The sequence below is a fragment of the Micropterus salmoides genome, unplaced genomic scaffold, assembly GCF_014851395.1.
Source record: "Micropterus salmoides isolate LMB-PRFRI ecotype aquatic unplaced genomic scaffold, ASM1485139v1 Ms_hic_scaffold_11, whole genome shotgun sequence".
NCBI lineage: Eukaryota > Metazoa > Chordata > Actinopteri > Centrarchiformes > Centrarchidae > Micropterus > Micropterus salmoides.
This window is the reverse complement of record NW_024040152.1, coordinates 26,670,325-26,683,218: the sequence shown is the minus strand read 5'-3', so window position 1 is coordinate 26,683,218 and position 12,894 is coordinate 26,670,325. Positions and strand designations below refer to the sequence as shown.

The 12,894-nt window shown below is 41.8% G+C and overlaps 1 protein-coding gene across 1 annotated transcript in view; it reads right to left on the bottom strand.

Annotated features, from left to right (window-relative positions):
* Positions 1–9,492: 9,492 nt before the first annotated feature.
* LOC119897986 (zinc finger protein 407-like) overlaps positions 9,493–12,894 on the bottom strand; it is a 62,371-nt gene continuing 58,969 nt past the window's right edge. The window contains exon 5 of the mRNA XM_038712058.1: positions 9,493–9,667. Coding sequence (XP_038567986.1) covers positions 9,508–9,667 — 160 coding nt within the window. The 3' untranslated portion in view covers positions 9,493–9,507. The remainder of the gene's footprint in view (positions 9,668–12,894) is intronic.

Here is a 12,894-nt window from a genome sequence, read left to right as displayed (position 1 = left end):
AGTGGGGTGAGAGCAGGTGGGGGGGGGGGGGGGGGGGGGGGGATATCCAGGAGGCCTTGTGCATGCTTTCCGTTAGCCCAAATTGAGAGTGACAGTCTCAATAGTGAAAAGGCCTCTTTTTTCCCCCTGTAAGTAATGGAGGAAACAACTCCAGCGGTCTTCCGGAGGATGTCACATAATCAAGGAAGCCTCCCCAACACTACCACCCGCCCCCTCTTTCCATAACTTCTCAGGCCTAAGCAGAGTGTGTGGTGTGTGTGTGTGTGTGTGTGTGTGTGTGTGTGTGTGTGTGGTGTTGGGGGGGGACAATCGTGAACAATGGGCCACACATAGCTGATTATGATGAGTTCTGCATTGTTTGGTGCTAAACACACACATCCACAGAAAGTGCTCCAGATATCAGGTAGACCCGATGGTTGGCCTTATGGATATAACATTTAGCCTATAAAGGCACACTGTTATTGGTGATTCAGTGATAGATTGTAACTATCTACACTGAGCATGAGCATGACGAAGTGACGTCCAAAACTGCAATAGTCATTCTTTTACATTGTCTAAAAGGGATAATTATACTGCAGTGACCTGAGACTGCCTCTAAAGGACCCCTACAGCCCACTGCACAGGCCCCAGACCCCACTTTGGGAACCACTGTCCTAATACTACAATGGATCAGCTTTATGTGATGCCCAACACATGAAACTATACGCACACAGCCTGCACAGTCACTCCAGATACCAGAAGATACAAAAATGATTGCTTTGTTTTTAATTGTTAAATATCTTTGTTTCCAAAAGATTATTTCAAATTACAGAAAAGAGTTATAAGTACAAGTGCAAAGGTTTCTCTCTAACCTTCTCACATACAGTAAACCTTTTGGGTATATGTGAGGACATAAGATTCAAAAGACCAAAAATATGTGGCCTGGAAATCAAGTGTCCCTTTGACTTTAAGGCATTTTTGGACATTTTTGAAGTGTTTCTATGATTTCTACTCTGCAAATCACAACCTCTTTTATTTATTTCATTAAACATTAATGCAGTCTTCTAATTATTTAAAGTAATCAAGATATTTTATTTGGGTCATGAATATTAATACTTAACTTATGTGGTCACAAGTTGGCGAGTATTATTTTGTTCATCTATGTCGTTTATTTATTTGTTATTTGTGTTATCTGTGCTATCTGTTTCAGATGAAAAAGAAATACATCTCAATCTCTCTTGAGTTCTACAGCATATTAGCAATGCAGTGTAGCCACATGGGAAAATATGATAGTATGTCTCTAGTCCACATAAAAAAAAAATAAAATGAATAAAGCCGTACTATATTTAGCTGAAAAGAGAAAAAGTTCAGGAAGTTGTCCAACTTAATCGTGGCCTTGTTGATCGCTGCCTGTTCTGTGTGTGTGTGTTAATCACCTTCCCCAGGATATATCCACGACTGCCGCTTGCCCGTCCAGCTCGCATTAATTTAATCGCTGCTCAGCTAATTCATTGATTAATTGGCTCATTAGTGATGCCTGGCAACATCCATTTCTGCCATGACAGTCTGATGTTTCAATAGAAAAGAAAAACAGGCTGGCAACAGCCCAGTTTTTCCACAGTCCCACTGTGCATAATGTCCAGCCACTGTCAACAGTCAGCCGCACAATTGTGTCACTGTAATACTGCCTGGTTTTGTACTACAGGATGTGAAGTGAATATGAAGGTGAACTGTGCACATTCTCTGTTCTTGTCTGGTTGAGTAATGTCACTTGGGTTTCAGCGGTGGGTGACATCATTCTTAGGGAAAGAAAAACTTCAAAAACTGGAGGGGCTGTTGGAGCTGCACTACCGAGATGAGGTAGATGCTGTTATGAGAAGAAAAACTACTGCTGCAGATTTATTCCACAAGTCAAGGTCATGTTGCTTTGACATGACAAGTGGCTTCCAACTCTGGGATGAGCTGTCGACTGCTAACTAATATTAATATTAGTAATAGGACCCGATAGGACCCTGCTGCACCCTGCTGCACCCTGCAACAAGGAGCTGGACGTTAAGAGTGACCAACAGCAATGCACAGCCTCGATAAGAGTGCTGATGTGACATCACTGGCCAAACGACATGACCATAAAGTAGCTAAGACATACACGACCTCTGACCTCTCTACTCCAAGACACAGGCCCAGATTTATAATTGGCATTTTGTCACAGCTGCTGCTACCAGGCTGTGGTAGTACCATGCGTTAACTAATGATGAGTAAGACCACAGGGGTGGAGATTTTAGAATTAAAGTGTGTCAGCTTTTCAGAGAACCAACATGCTTCTCTCACACCCCCCAACCCTCAAACACACACACACTCACAATTCTGCACCATATGCCCATGACAAGTGCATAAAAATCGTTCCCAAGCGATAGCACAGGCCAAGCCATAAAAACTTAATGCACCTAATTTTCCAGTAATCAAACTTTTATAGACTGCAATGGCTTTTAAACTAACAAATTTTAATTATCGCTTAATTTTAACAGCAATATTAATGCAATCCCTCACTCTGCGAGTGTTCATTCTCCATGAAATATTGAGTAGGGTAAACAGCAAGGCGCTGTCCACTGGCTCCTGTTCAAACAAGCAGCCAGCAAACACAAAGGTGAGATAGGGGTCGCTGAGGCCTTGCCAGTACCACAGTGGGACTACGTGAGCAGCACAGACCTCTGGGAAATGTAGCTTCATGAGTGCAAGCACACAAAATCGGTCCGCTGATGCTGCACTAAGATTACTACGTGGCACTGATCATTGGTGTATGTTGGTCAGCAGTTTTAGTGACCCTGCTTCAGTGCCTGACACAGGTTTATTCTATGTTGTTGCAGTATGTCTGATTTTACAATGATCTTTTTTGTAGATAAAAAAAAAAAATTATTTACAGGATTTGACGATATTTCAACATACTACAGCAAGGCTACATATCGTTGGCTACTTTAAATGATTATTTTCTGCTGCCTTTTCGGTGCTTCTCTGTGCTGCTAATCACATCCCTGCTTACAGTACCAGCAGAATGGTGTGTTATTGGCTGCTGCCCTTGGGTGGCTGAAAACTAGGCCTTACCACCCAACACCAAGCCAGAGAGACAAAGTGCTGACACAGGCAGATAAGGGAAGGAAGAAAGAGAAAGATTAAAGAGCAGATTCATTATCAATAATTAAGGGAAAGGATTTATTCTAATGAATTAGGGGTTGTCTTTATCTACTCTTTATCTCACTATCACACTGCTAACTCTCTCTTTTTTTTTTCTGCCTCACACACACACATGCCCTGCACACACACTAGTATTTTTTGTGTGACTTGACCCCTGCCTGCTTCGTGTGGTCCATATTGCCACCATGCTGGCTCCAGGCAGGGCTCTTCCGCCCCTGCTCCACTCGTCAAACCTGGATGGTAACGGCACTCTGTGCTGGGGCAATATGGCCGCGCTGCACGGCATGCTGGGACGCCAGAGCCCGGCACTGCAAAGCCAGATGCCCGCTCAGCTGAGCTTGGCCCCTGGCATAGCGACCTGACCGACCACACCAACGTGTATATATATATATAAATATTCTGCCATGTGAATACCGGTTTACAGAAATAAACATAGTGCATTATATAAACCTGGATTTGACTAGAAGTTTTTCTGATGTGTAAGCCAAGTATTTAATTCAAAATAGGATATGATCACGTCACTGTTGTCAATTTCTGATTTGATGTATATTTTACTGGAGAATGTCTCAACCATGCCAAGCATTACATTCTTGAGAAAACACTGACAATAAAAATGACAAACGCAAAGACACAAACTACTGGCAGTTACATTACAAACTGAGTATCTTCTTTCAAAAAATGATCATTCTCCACAATCTTCTCACTGCAGTCATGTAATAACAGATGCTATGAATACCCCTGTCTTCATTTTGTGAGTCATCACACCTGCGCTGAATGCATCATGCTAGCTATTTCTGGATCTGTGTTCTTGTCTTTTCACCTGGTTGGACAGATTTTAGTATCAGCTTACTTGGCTCAGAGAGCCAGCGATGCTGTAGAAAAACCAGCAACTGCACTTGAGCAAAACAGTGGGCAGATTTTAGCAATTAGATATCTCCAAAACACTGAAAACATTCTCTCCAGCTGCTTGTATCATACTTCTATTCCCAACTTAAACAAATATGTCTTTGTTCTGGGTTGTCGGCACTCCTATTGCAAGAGTGATGAGTGTATTAGTTCACGGAGTTTATTATTACAAGCGTAAAAATGGTAGGCGTTTTAACAATTACCTATAAAAACAGGTATGCGAGACAGGTCAGTTGTCTTTTGGCGCCCTGTTTTTTAAGAACTAATTACAAGCAATTGAGGCAAGGTCACTGCTGTCAATCATGCGCTCAAGCCACTCCCATGTTACTGAAGTGTTGGTTTAGGTGCCTGCAGACCCACCATAACAGCAGGGAACACACACACACACACACACACACATACACCAAAGCTAAAATGGTTAAACTACAACAGAAGTGAAGATTATTGAAAAAGTAGTGAAATAAAAAACTAATAATGGGGTGAAATATGTAGATTTAGATGATAAAATTTACAATAACATTGACACGCACATGCTCTTACATATATGCACTCTTGTACAAACATAATTTCATAGAAGTCAGTTTTACTCATAAGAAAATGTTTACTTACTCAATTTATTCCATGTTCCTCCTTAGGGGCAGTTATTCTTTGCTATAGTTAACACCACACATTCAAAACTGATGGATGCATCCTCTCTTTGTTTTACAATCAAGATAACTCTATTGTTTTCCTGTGGACGGGTAGGAAAAAGCATCCTTGATGTGCAACACTCAATCAAAATCAATAAAATCAAACTAGTGGGAATACTTTTACAGATCCTGGAGACTATACAACCATTTCCCCACCAGGCTGGCTCAGACTGTGCATCCACTAAGTAAATAAGAGATTACATATTCAGATAAATATGCAGGGATTACTCAACTCAGACATTACAAGTGGGTGATAACAAAACTGGCAACTTCTTATTATAATTCTGAGCTGTAATGCAAAGTGTTACAATAAACAAAAATTGACATCACCGCAAGCCATTACAATCAGACACCATATTAGAAACTAGGCTAGGTTTATGTCAAACTCATGAGGACACGTGGTCCTCATAAGTACACATCTGTGAGAAAGCACACACACATGCAGGCAAACAAAAGGACAAAAGCCCTCATCTCCGCTCAGAGCCTGCAGTGAGGAGTGGTGGTGTGACTGAGATGAAGACCTAGTTGTGTCACTTTATAACAGTTCAGCTCTCTCCCTCCCTCTCTCTCTCACGCTCTCTCTCTCTCTCTCACACCCAGAACCTGTCAGATAGTCGGAGTCTGTCATCTCACCCATCCTCCCCTCTGATTCCTCTTTCCCACTGGGGTTATAATGATATATGGGGCTAATATTAGCCTTTTATTTAAAGTCAGATCTGACCAGTGTTGACCATCATTGCCAACTAAACTCATTACTGGGCAGTGATTGTTATGAGACACTTTGACTGGATTACATAAATTAAAATGATCATGTTTAAATACTGTTTTAAATACTGTGTGTTTTTAAGATGTTCTTCCTGTGTTTGTGTGGGTTTTCTTTAACAACAAAAACATGCAAGGCAAGTACACTCCATATGTCAAGAACATATTCAGGTTTGAAGCCAAAAGAAAGTGCTTCATGATGATGTATAGGCCAGCAAGCTGAAAGTTTTGGTATAGCCATGTTTTCGGTTAATCCAGTTTACTGGATTCTTTTTGCTTTACTTACAAATACACAATGTGTTATTCTGTTAGGGAAGGACAAATGTGGACAGACTCCCCGTGTAGATGAATAACGTTTGGACTGATTAACCAAAATACAATACTGATACCAAAAATCGTCCGCAATCTCAGCCTTTTGAAACCCAAAATGGAAATCTAACGTCCTCGGAGATACCAATCCAAAATAACTTGGCATTTGAGGCCCCAGTGAAGTCTGGCTAAGTGAAGTCTGGCATTACCTACGGCTAGTCAGGTCTCTTCCTCCTCCTGCTCCTCCTCTCTTCCTTTGACTAACAGATCTCCCTAGTGTTCTAAAAATACCAGGTGAACAGGGCCGTAGAGATGGTGATGAAACTGCCTCCCTGACACTGTCCCACTGCAATCCATCTCTCCGCTGTCTGCCAGCCAGCATATGTTTGCAATTGGCTCCCCCCAACAACCCCATTGCCTCTCAACCCACCCCCTCTCACCAGTCCCCAGTTGCCAGTTCAGATACCCCCCCACCCCCCCATACACACAGACACACACAGACACACACGACACACACAGACACACACACACACGTACGTTTCCCATCCTTTCCCTCTCCCCGTCTCCCTTTCTCCCTCAGCTACCGTCCTAGTCTCCAGGTCTGGGCTTTCAAAACCGGTGCAGTTATCAATCATTGAGCCAGCACTGTCATGTAGGACCAAACCACTACTACACACACAGACACACACTTCCTCTCGTTCTCCATTTTTTTCCTCCTTTCTTTCTTTCATCTCGCCTCTCTGCCTATCGCTTCGTCATCCCACCTCTCTCTCTCTCTCTCTCTCTCTCTCTCTCTCACACACATGCTTTCTTTCCCTCTCTCTCTCTCCGTCTTCTCCTTTTTCCTGCTCCGTCCTCTGCCTCCTCTCTTACACTTGCCCAAATTTGTTCCACTTAATAAGCCCTCCCCAATGACCTTGTGCTAATTAAGCTGCACTGTGTTGGAAATATGATGGTTAATTAATGATGAGATAAATTCTGTCTGCAGGACTGTCAGAAAAATGATGACACCGTGTTTTACAGGTTTAAATAGAACAAACCTTGTGGCCGTCCTCCCTCTTAGTGCGCATGCAAGGGGGAGTGTGTGTGTGCGTGTCTGTGTAGAGTAGGCATGTGTTTTAGTGTGAGTGAATGAATGAGTGCAATAAAAAGAATGAGAAAACAAGGAATGACAGAATGATCCTTTGACGACAGTTTGCAGAAATGGGAGGGTACAGCTTATGTGTTTATGTGTATGACTATAACTATATTCAAGTTAACATGGGTGTGTATGAACATGCAGTGACTTAACATTGTCTGTGTGTTTGATGTAATGGTGGTGTGTGCCATAGTGCATTATGTGACCTTGGCAGTGTTTCCCCCTTCTATTACAAAAGTTATGAGCACAAAAGGTCTTTGGGAGCGAAATTGCGATGCAGTTAGAGTAGGTATTTTTTACCGGCTACTTGATTAAATCCAAGTACCGTCCTAGTTGGCGTCAAAAACTTTTTAAAACTAAAATCGGCTTTGGCTAGAGTAGCACTTCTCAGATGAGCGGCATTTCCAAATTAACGTGGATTGCCAGGTGATTTATATGTTGCGTTTTCTAGCGTCAACACCATTACTGTGGTGGCAGAATCACACTTTCACTGACAGTGAAAGCAGAAATGTTTGGGTTGATCATGATCAGCGATGGCCTCAGACAGATTGGCAACGTCAGTTAATGTGGCTGTTATCACAAAACACTACATTGTGGAATTTATTGTTTGCGATACCCTCACAGCTGCCAACTTCGCAATACATGATTTTTTGCTTTGTGATCAGACGAAATACACCATGCAATAGAATCACATGCCATAGCAAAAGTAGAATAGAGGCCGGGAAGCATTTACTCAGTGTACTCAGCCCAGCAAGGGATCAGCAGCACACTGCAGACAGACACCAGCCTTTAGCGGTCCCCAGTCGGCCTGTTGCAAGCATGCCGCTAATAATGTAAAGACGAGGATTTAATGAAGATGAATAAAAGTTTAATTGATTTCATGGAGCAGGGGCTTGTGGATTTTACTTTCCGTTTCCAAAGTTGAAGTTTATTGTTTGAGCAGTCCAGTAAGTGTGGCTGAAGGATTATCAGGTGAAAGTCATCCTGCTTAACCATCTATTAAAACTCACTATCATTTTAATGGTATTAGATGACTACTTTTTAATGTTCTACGGGATCTAAGAGACATATTTCTTAGCAAAAGTGGTTAAAAACTAAAATCCTACTGTGCGGGTTTACAAATGAGATGCAACTGCAGTTAATGGTAACTTGTTCACTTTTGCCTACAACCCACATTTGTCTACACAGCCGACCAATACCTGAGGTTATGGCAGTTATGGCCTTGAATGATCTCTTCGACCCGCTTACCTCTGTGCCTTTACTTGTTCAAAGTAATAACAATGACTCCTGTCTTTCTCTCTTTATCATGGTCTTGTTAATTTTTTTTTAGTTAGCAGTTGTCAAGATAGTGAGTTACAAAAACGTCGTTAACCACTGTTAACAGAGGAGGCATCTGCTTTGTCAAAGAGAAAAATTATATTTAACCAGTTTATCTTAAGAAAAGCAAAAAAGCCGCCATAAGTTATTCCTGTTCTTGTGTTTTCTTTTTCCCTTGGATTGCTTTTGTTCTTCCCTTTACATGTGTACATGTGCCAATTGGACAACAGTAGCATATATGTTGGACTGGGAAGTCATCGGTCCAAGTCCATGGTGAGTCAGTCTAGTGGCAAACAGCAGAAAAGTGTGGTTGCGGTGGTAAGGTAAGGTGTAGTAAGGTCACGGGTGTGAACATTTGTAACTGTGAGTATGAAGTGAAATGTTGCTTAAGAATTGCATGGAGATCTGTCAGCTACCCTTGGATAAATAAACGTTGCAATAACAAAAATATGGACGAATCTTGAAGCAGCTGTGGATATGAGGATATGTTTCCATCTAATCCAGATGAACAGCTGACAGTAAGAATTCAGTTGATCACGTCTGAGAGATGGAGAGGCATCTGGTCGGGCGACTTACTTCCATATCTGAAGCCACTTGTCATATCTAATACCACACGTTGTCAAAAGTATCAATTTGGTTGCGGAGTAATGAAAAAGCGGGTCTGTTTCTATTTTAGCAGCTCACTTGACAGATTGAGAGGTGTTTAACGTCTCGTTTTGGCTTGTCAGGGTAGGGAAGGGGGCTTCACAACTTCATCTCCTCATCTTTCTTTTTCGCACACATACACAACGCACATACACTGACAGCAGGGCTCTGCTTCTGATAGACAGGGCCAAGCGGGAGACATTACACATACGCAGAAACACACACACGCACATGTAGACAAAAATGGTAAAAGAAACATCATTCATCCTTAATTCAAGAGGGAGAGCTGAAAGTAAGATGAGGGAGGGAGCCAGATAAAGTTTGACAGAAAAAAGGGGATGTAAGCAAGAGACCGAGACAGACGGAATGAGTGAAAGCCATTTAACTCATTAGTGAAAGGGAGGATCTCAAGTTATATTTAACTTGAAATTTGCTGTAATTAGTCTGGACTTCTTGCTTAAAAGCTTGCAGATCTACATAGGGGTTGTAGGAGTCATCCTACAAAATCTAGAATTAATTGCCTACTGCATCACTCACTTCAGTCTCCTGAAAACAGGCTAAAACACTTGACAGTCAGGATGCAAGATTTGCTTTGTTTTTTGACTGAAAAGCAGATATGATATGTAGAGCTGAATGCAGTTGGAAGTGTTGAATGTACCTCTCTTTACGTTGCCCAACTCCGTGTTTACCCAGCAGGTGGGTGCTGAGGTGTTTCTTCATCACAAAGGCCCATCTGCGAAACAATCACACAGAGAACAAAGGTTAATCAAAACTTAAGCTTTAATATGATACATTAATTCTATGTTAGTTTAACATATGCAGCAGATTTTACAAGAGAGTTTGACCAGTATTGAGTTTATTCCACTAGATTGGTCTTCTGCTGATAATTTCAAGAAAATCTGAAGCCAGTCTCTGCAATCACTGAGACGAATAAACTAGGAGGAGTTCTTCTTATAGTAAGACTCAAGCTGGGTATAAACACATTTACTGTTTGTCACAGTTTCCAACATGGAGCTGTAAAACAGAAAAAAAATGTGATGTCTTTGTTTTGCTTATTTCTCCTTTTTTATCCCATTAAAGATGTGTTTCACTTTAGGAATATGAGGGAATGCGTGTTGCTTGTCCTTTTTTCTCCCACTTGTAGGCACTTTCCCATCCTTCTCTTACATTCCTAGACTTTTCCCAGGAAAACCTATCTGACATGGAGTTTTAAATCTAATCTGTCACAAGCAGATTTTTGGGTGGAAAAACTATTGTTCTGTTAACAGAGGACAGACCAGCAAAACAAATACAAATGTATAAAAAGCTTTGCACCACAAGATGAGCATGACGTTTGAGATTGTTTTTTTCCTTTTAAGCACCTTTTTGGTCAGACGGTGTGAGAATCTAGGCAAAGGGGTCCACGTGTGGAACATCAATGTGTCAAACAAATATGTACACACACACACAAGGACTCAAATGCACATGTATCAACAGTACACGCAGTTGCATGCACAGAGACAAAAAAACAGGGGCACCATAGCTCAAAAGTGACCACAATGTCCTGACTTTGTCGAGGGCCCTGAGTTTACCATGTCTCCTAAACAGCATATGAAAACATAATGAACGGATGACAGGAATAACTACTCTGACATCCAAGCTGCTTCACCAGGGTTTTCATCCCCTGGCCTTTTCATTTAGCACCCATCACTTCCCATTATTGTGCAACTGAGAGACAATGACCACATCTGAGAGCTGAGGATGGAGCTACATGAAAGAGGCCGAGGGAGTTGAACCGACAGTCATGTGGTCGGCACTGTCACTGCACACACTCGGGTCCTCTCATTTCTTCTTTTCTGGAGCTTTTCACTTTTGTTTCTTCCAAGTAGATCATTATTCTGTTTTCTCTCCGGCAAGCCCGTATGCGCTTTTCTGAAGCCTTCCCTCTAACTTTAGGAGTCAGTCTTTCATAAAGCGAAAGCACAATTATTTCACCATTTATGTCGCTATGTCAGCTAGTTCCCTGAGGCCGACGCTAACTAAGACCACCATATAAATATTCAAACATGTTCCACTGTTTTGCCTCGCTATCATCACTCTACATTTTCTCAATCCTCTCTAACTCAATCCATCCACCCGTCCAGAATGTTGCCTTGGAGTTAAACTGGGAGCGAGCGTGTGGCTGAATCTTGTATACTCCAATCAGGGACAACGGCAAGATCAAAATGCTGAGCTTCTCTGGCCCACTGGAAGTGCCTCTGTCTGACAACATCATCTATAAATAAACAAACAGCATAATTAAGATATTTCTGAGAGGGTGGGGGTGGAAGAATTAATCAATATATCTGAGAAAAAAGCACAGCCTTGGAACACTTCGCGCATGCTTGTTTAAGTAGTCGTGTTTAGACGGGGAGAAAAAAGAGCTTGCAAACATTTCTGTTAATTATGTATTACAGCTGTCCTTCATAAACCTAATTACAGAGTGCTGAAAGGCAACAGGGGCAATTTGCATATGCGCATGAAAGACAAGACATATGCAAAATATGATTTTAATTAGCATTCTTTGATAGCACGGGGTACAAATCAAACTGGCATGTTGTGAGATTCTCATCTCGCCCATTTTTAACTGGATTATTCTCAGAGTGGCACGAGCGTAAGATGGGTAATGCCTGCTGGAAACAGAATCCGGGACACCTCAGTTTTTGACTGTCTTTACAGACCAATTTTCAAGCAATTTCACGTTCTTTATTAATTTAGATTTATTCTTAAAAAGTCAGGAGAGCTAATCGTTGGTGCAAGTGAGTGCACTGAATGAAAAGCTTGCTGGGTAATTAGGCAGACAAAAAAAATCCTTGCTGCAGAAGTGTGCAACTGCAAAGTAAAAAAAGTAATAAATTTGCTATCCGTTCTCAGGATGGCAACAACAACACTCGAGAGCGGTGGGAGTGGCAATGCTAGCGAGCAGAAGCAACCAGTAAGGTTCAACATCAGGAGGAGGTGCGCCATAAGTCAGATTCAGAGGGAAGGAAGAGGGACATCTAGCGACAGGTCAGGGATGGGATGCACAACTGTTCTGACAGCATCTCAGTTTAGCAGCAGCAGGCATTCTTTATAAGGTAAGAGGAGACACCTTAGCAATGGTTATAGTTCATAGTCAGTCTGAACAGCTTGAGTATTTTGCACAGCATACAAGGAGGTTAAATGCCACAAGCCTGTAAGTGGCTTTCAACATGAGATCAATACCAAGGAGTTAAATGGAGTTGACAGGGGTAGAACTCTACATCTTAATGTTGCGTGTGCAAATATCCAGAAACGTATTTCCACAGAAATGAAAACGGTTTGAAAATGAAAAATAGTACAGCGTGCACCCAAACTTGCAGTCATTCTGACCTACAAAGAACATGAGACTCGGATAAAAAAGACATCCCCAGCTATTTGTTGCTGTCAGTAACATTCCTTATATCCAGTGCTGAGTGTGAAAATGACTTGGACTTGAAATGACGTGGATTTTCTCAAATGAATCTCAACTTGATTTGCACCCTGAACCATGCCTCCCTGCACACATCCACCATATCATATTTATTCTTTCTGAATCTTGTTGGACCCCCACCTGGCCGAATTCAATCCAGTCCATTATGTAAGGTTGTGGGTGACCAAAGGACATAGAACTGCCACAGACACCCGCAGTAAAATACGAAACAGGGAGGAGGAGGAGGAGGAGGAGGAGAAGGAGAATCGGGACATGTCTATGGCGTGGGGTGTTTTGGACAACTAGATAAGATAAGCATATGTCTATTAATAGGCCACTGTTTCAACTGGTTTTATTCGGCTGCCATGCTTCTTAATTGTTAACTGTGAAGTAAGATTGTCTTACTGTATATGTTGGAACTGTTGAGAACTGAATAGCTAACTGCACATGCTTTAAGCCCCACAGTTAAGAATGTGGTGATGTGGGCATTTGTGTATGTTGTGCAGAGTTGC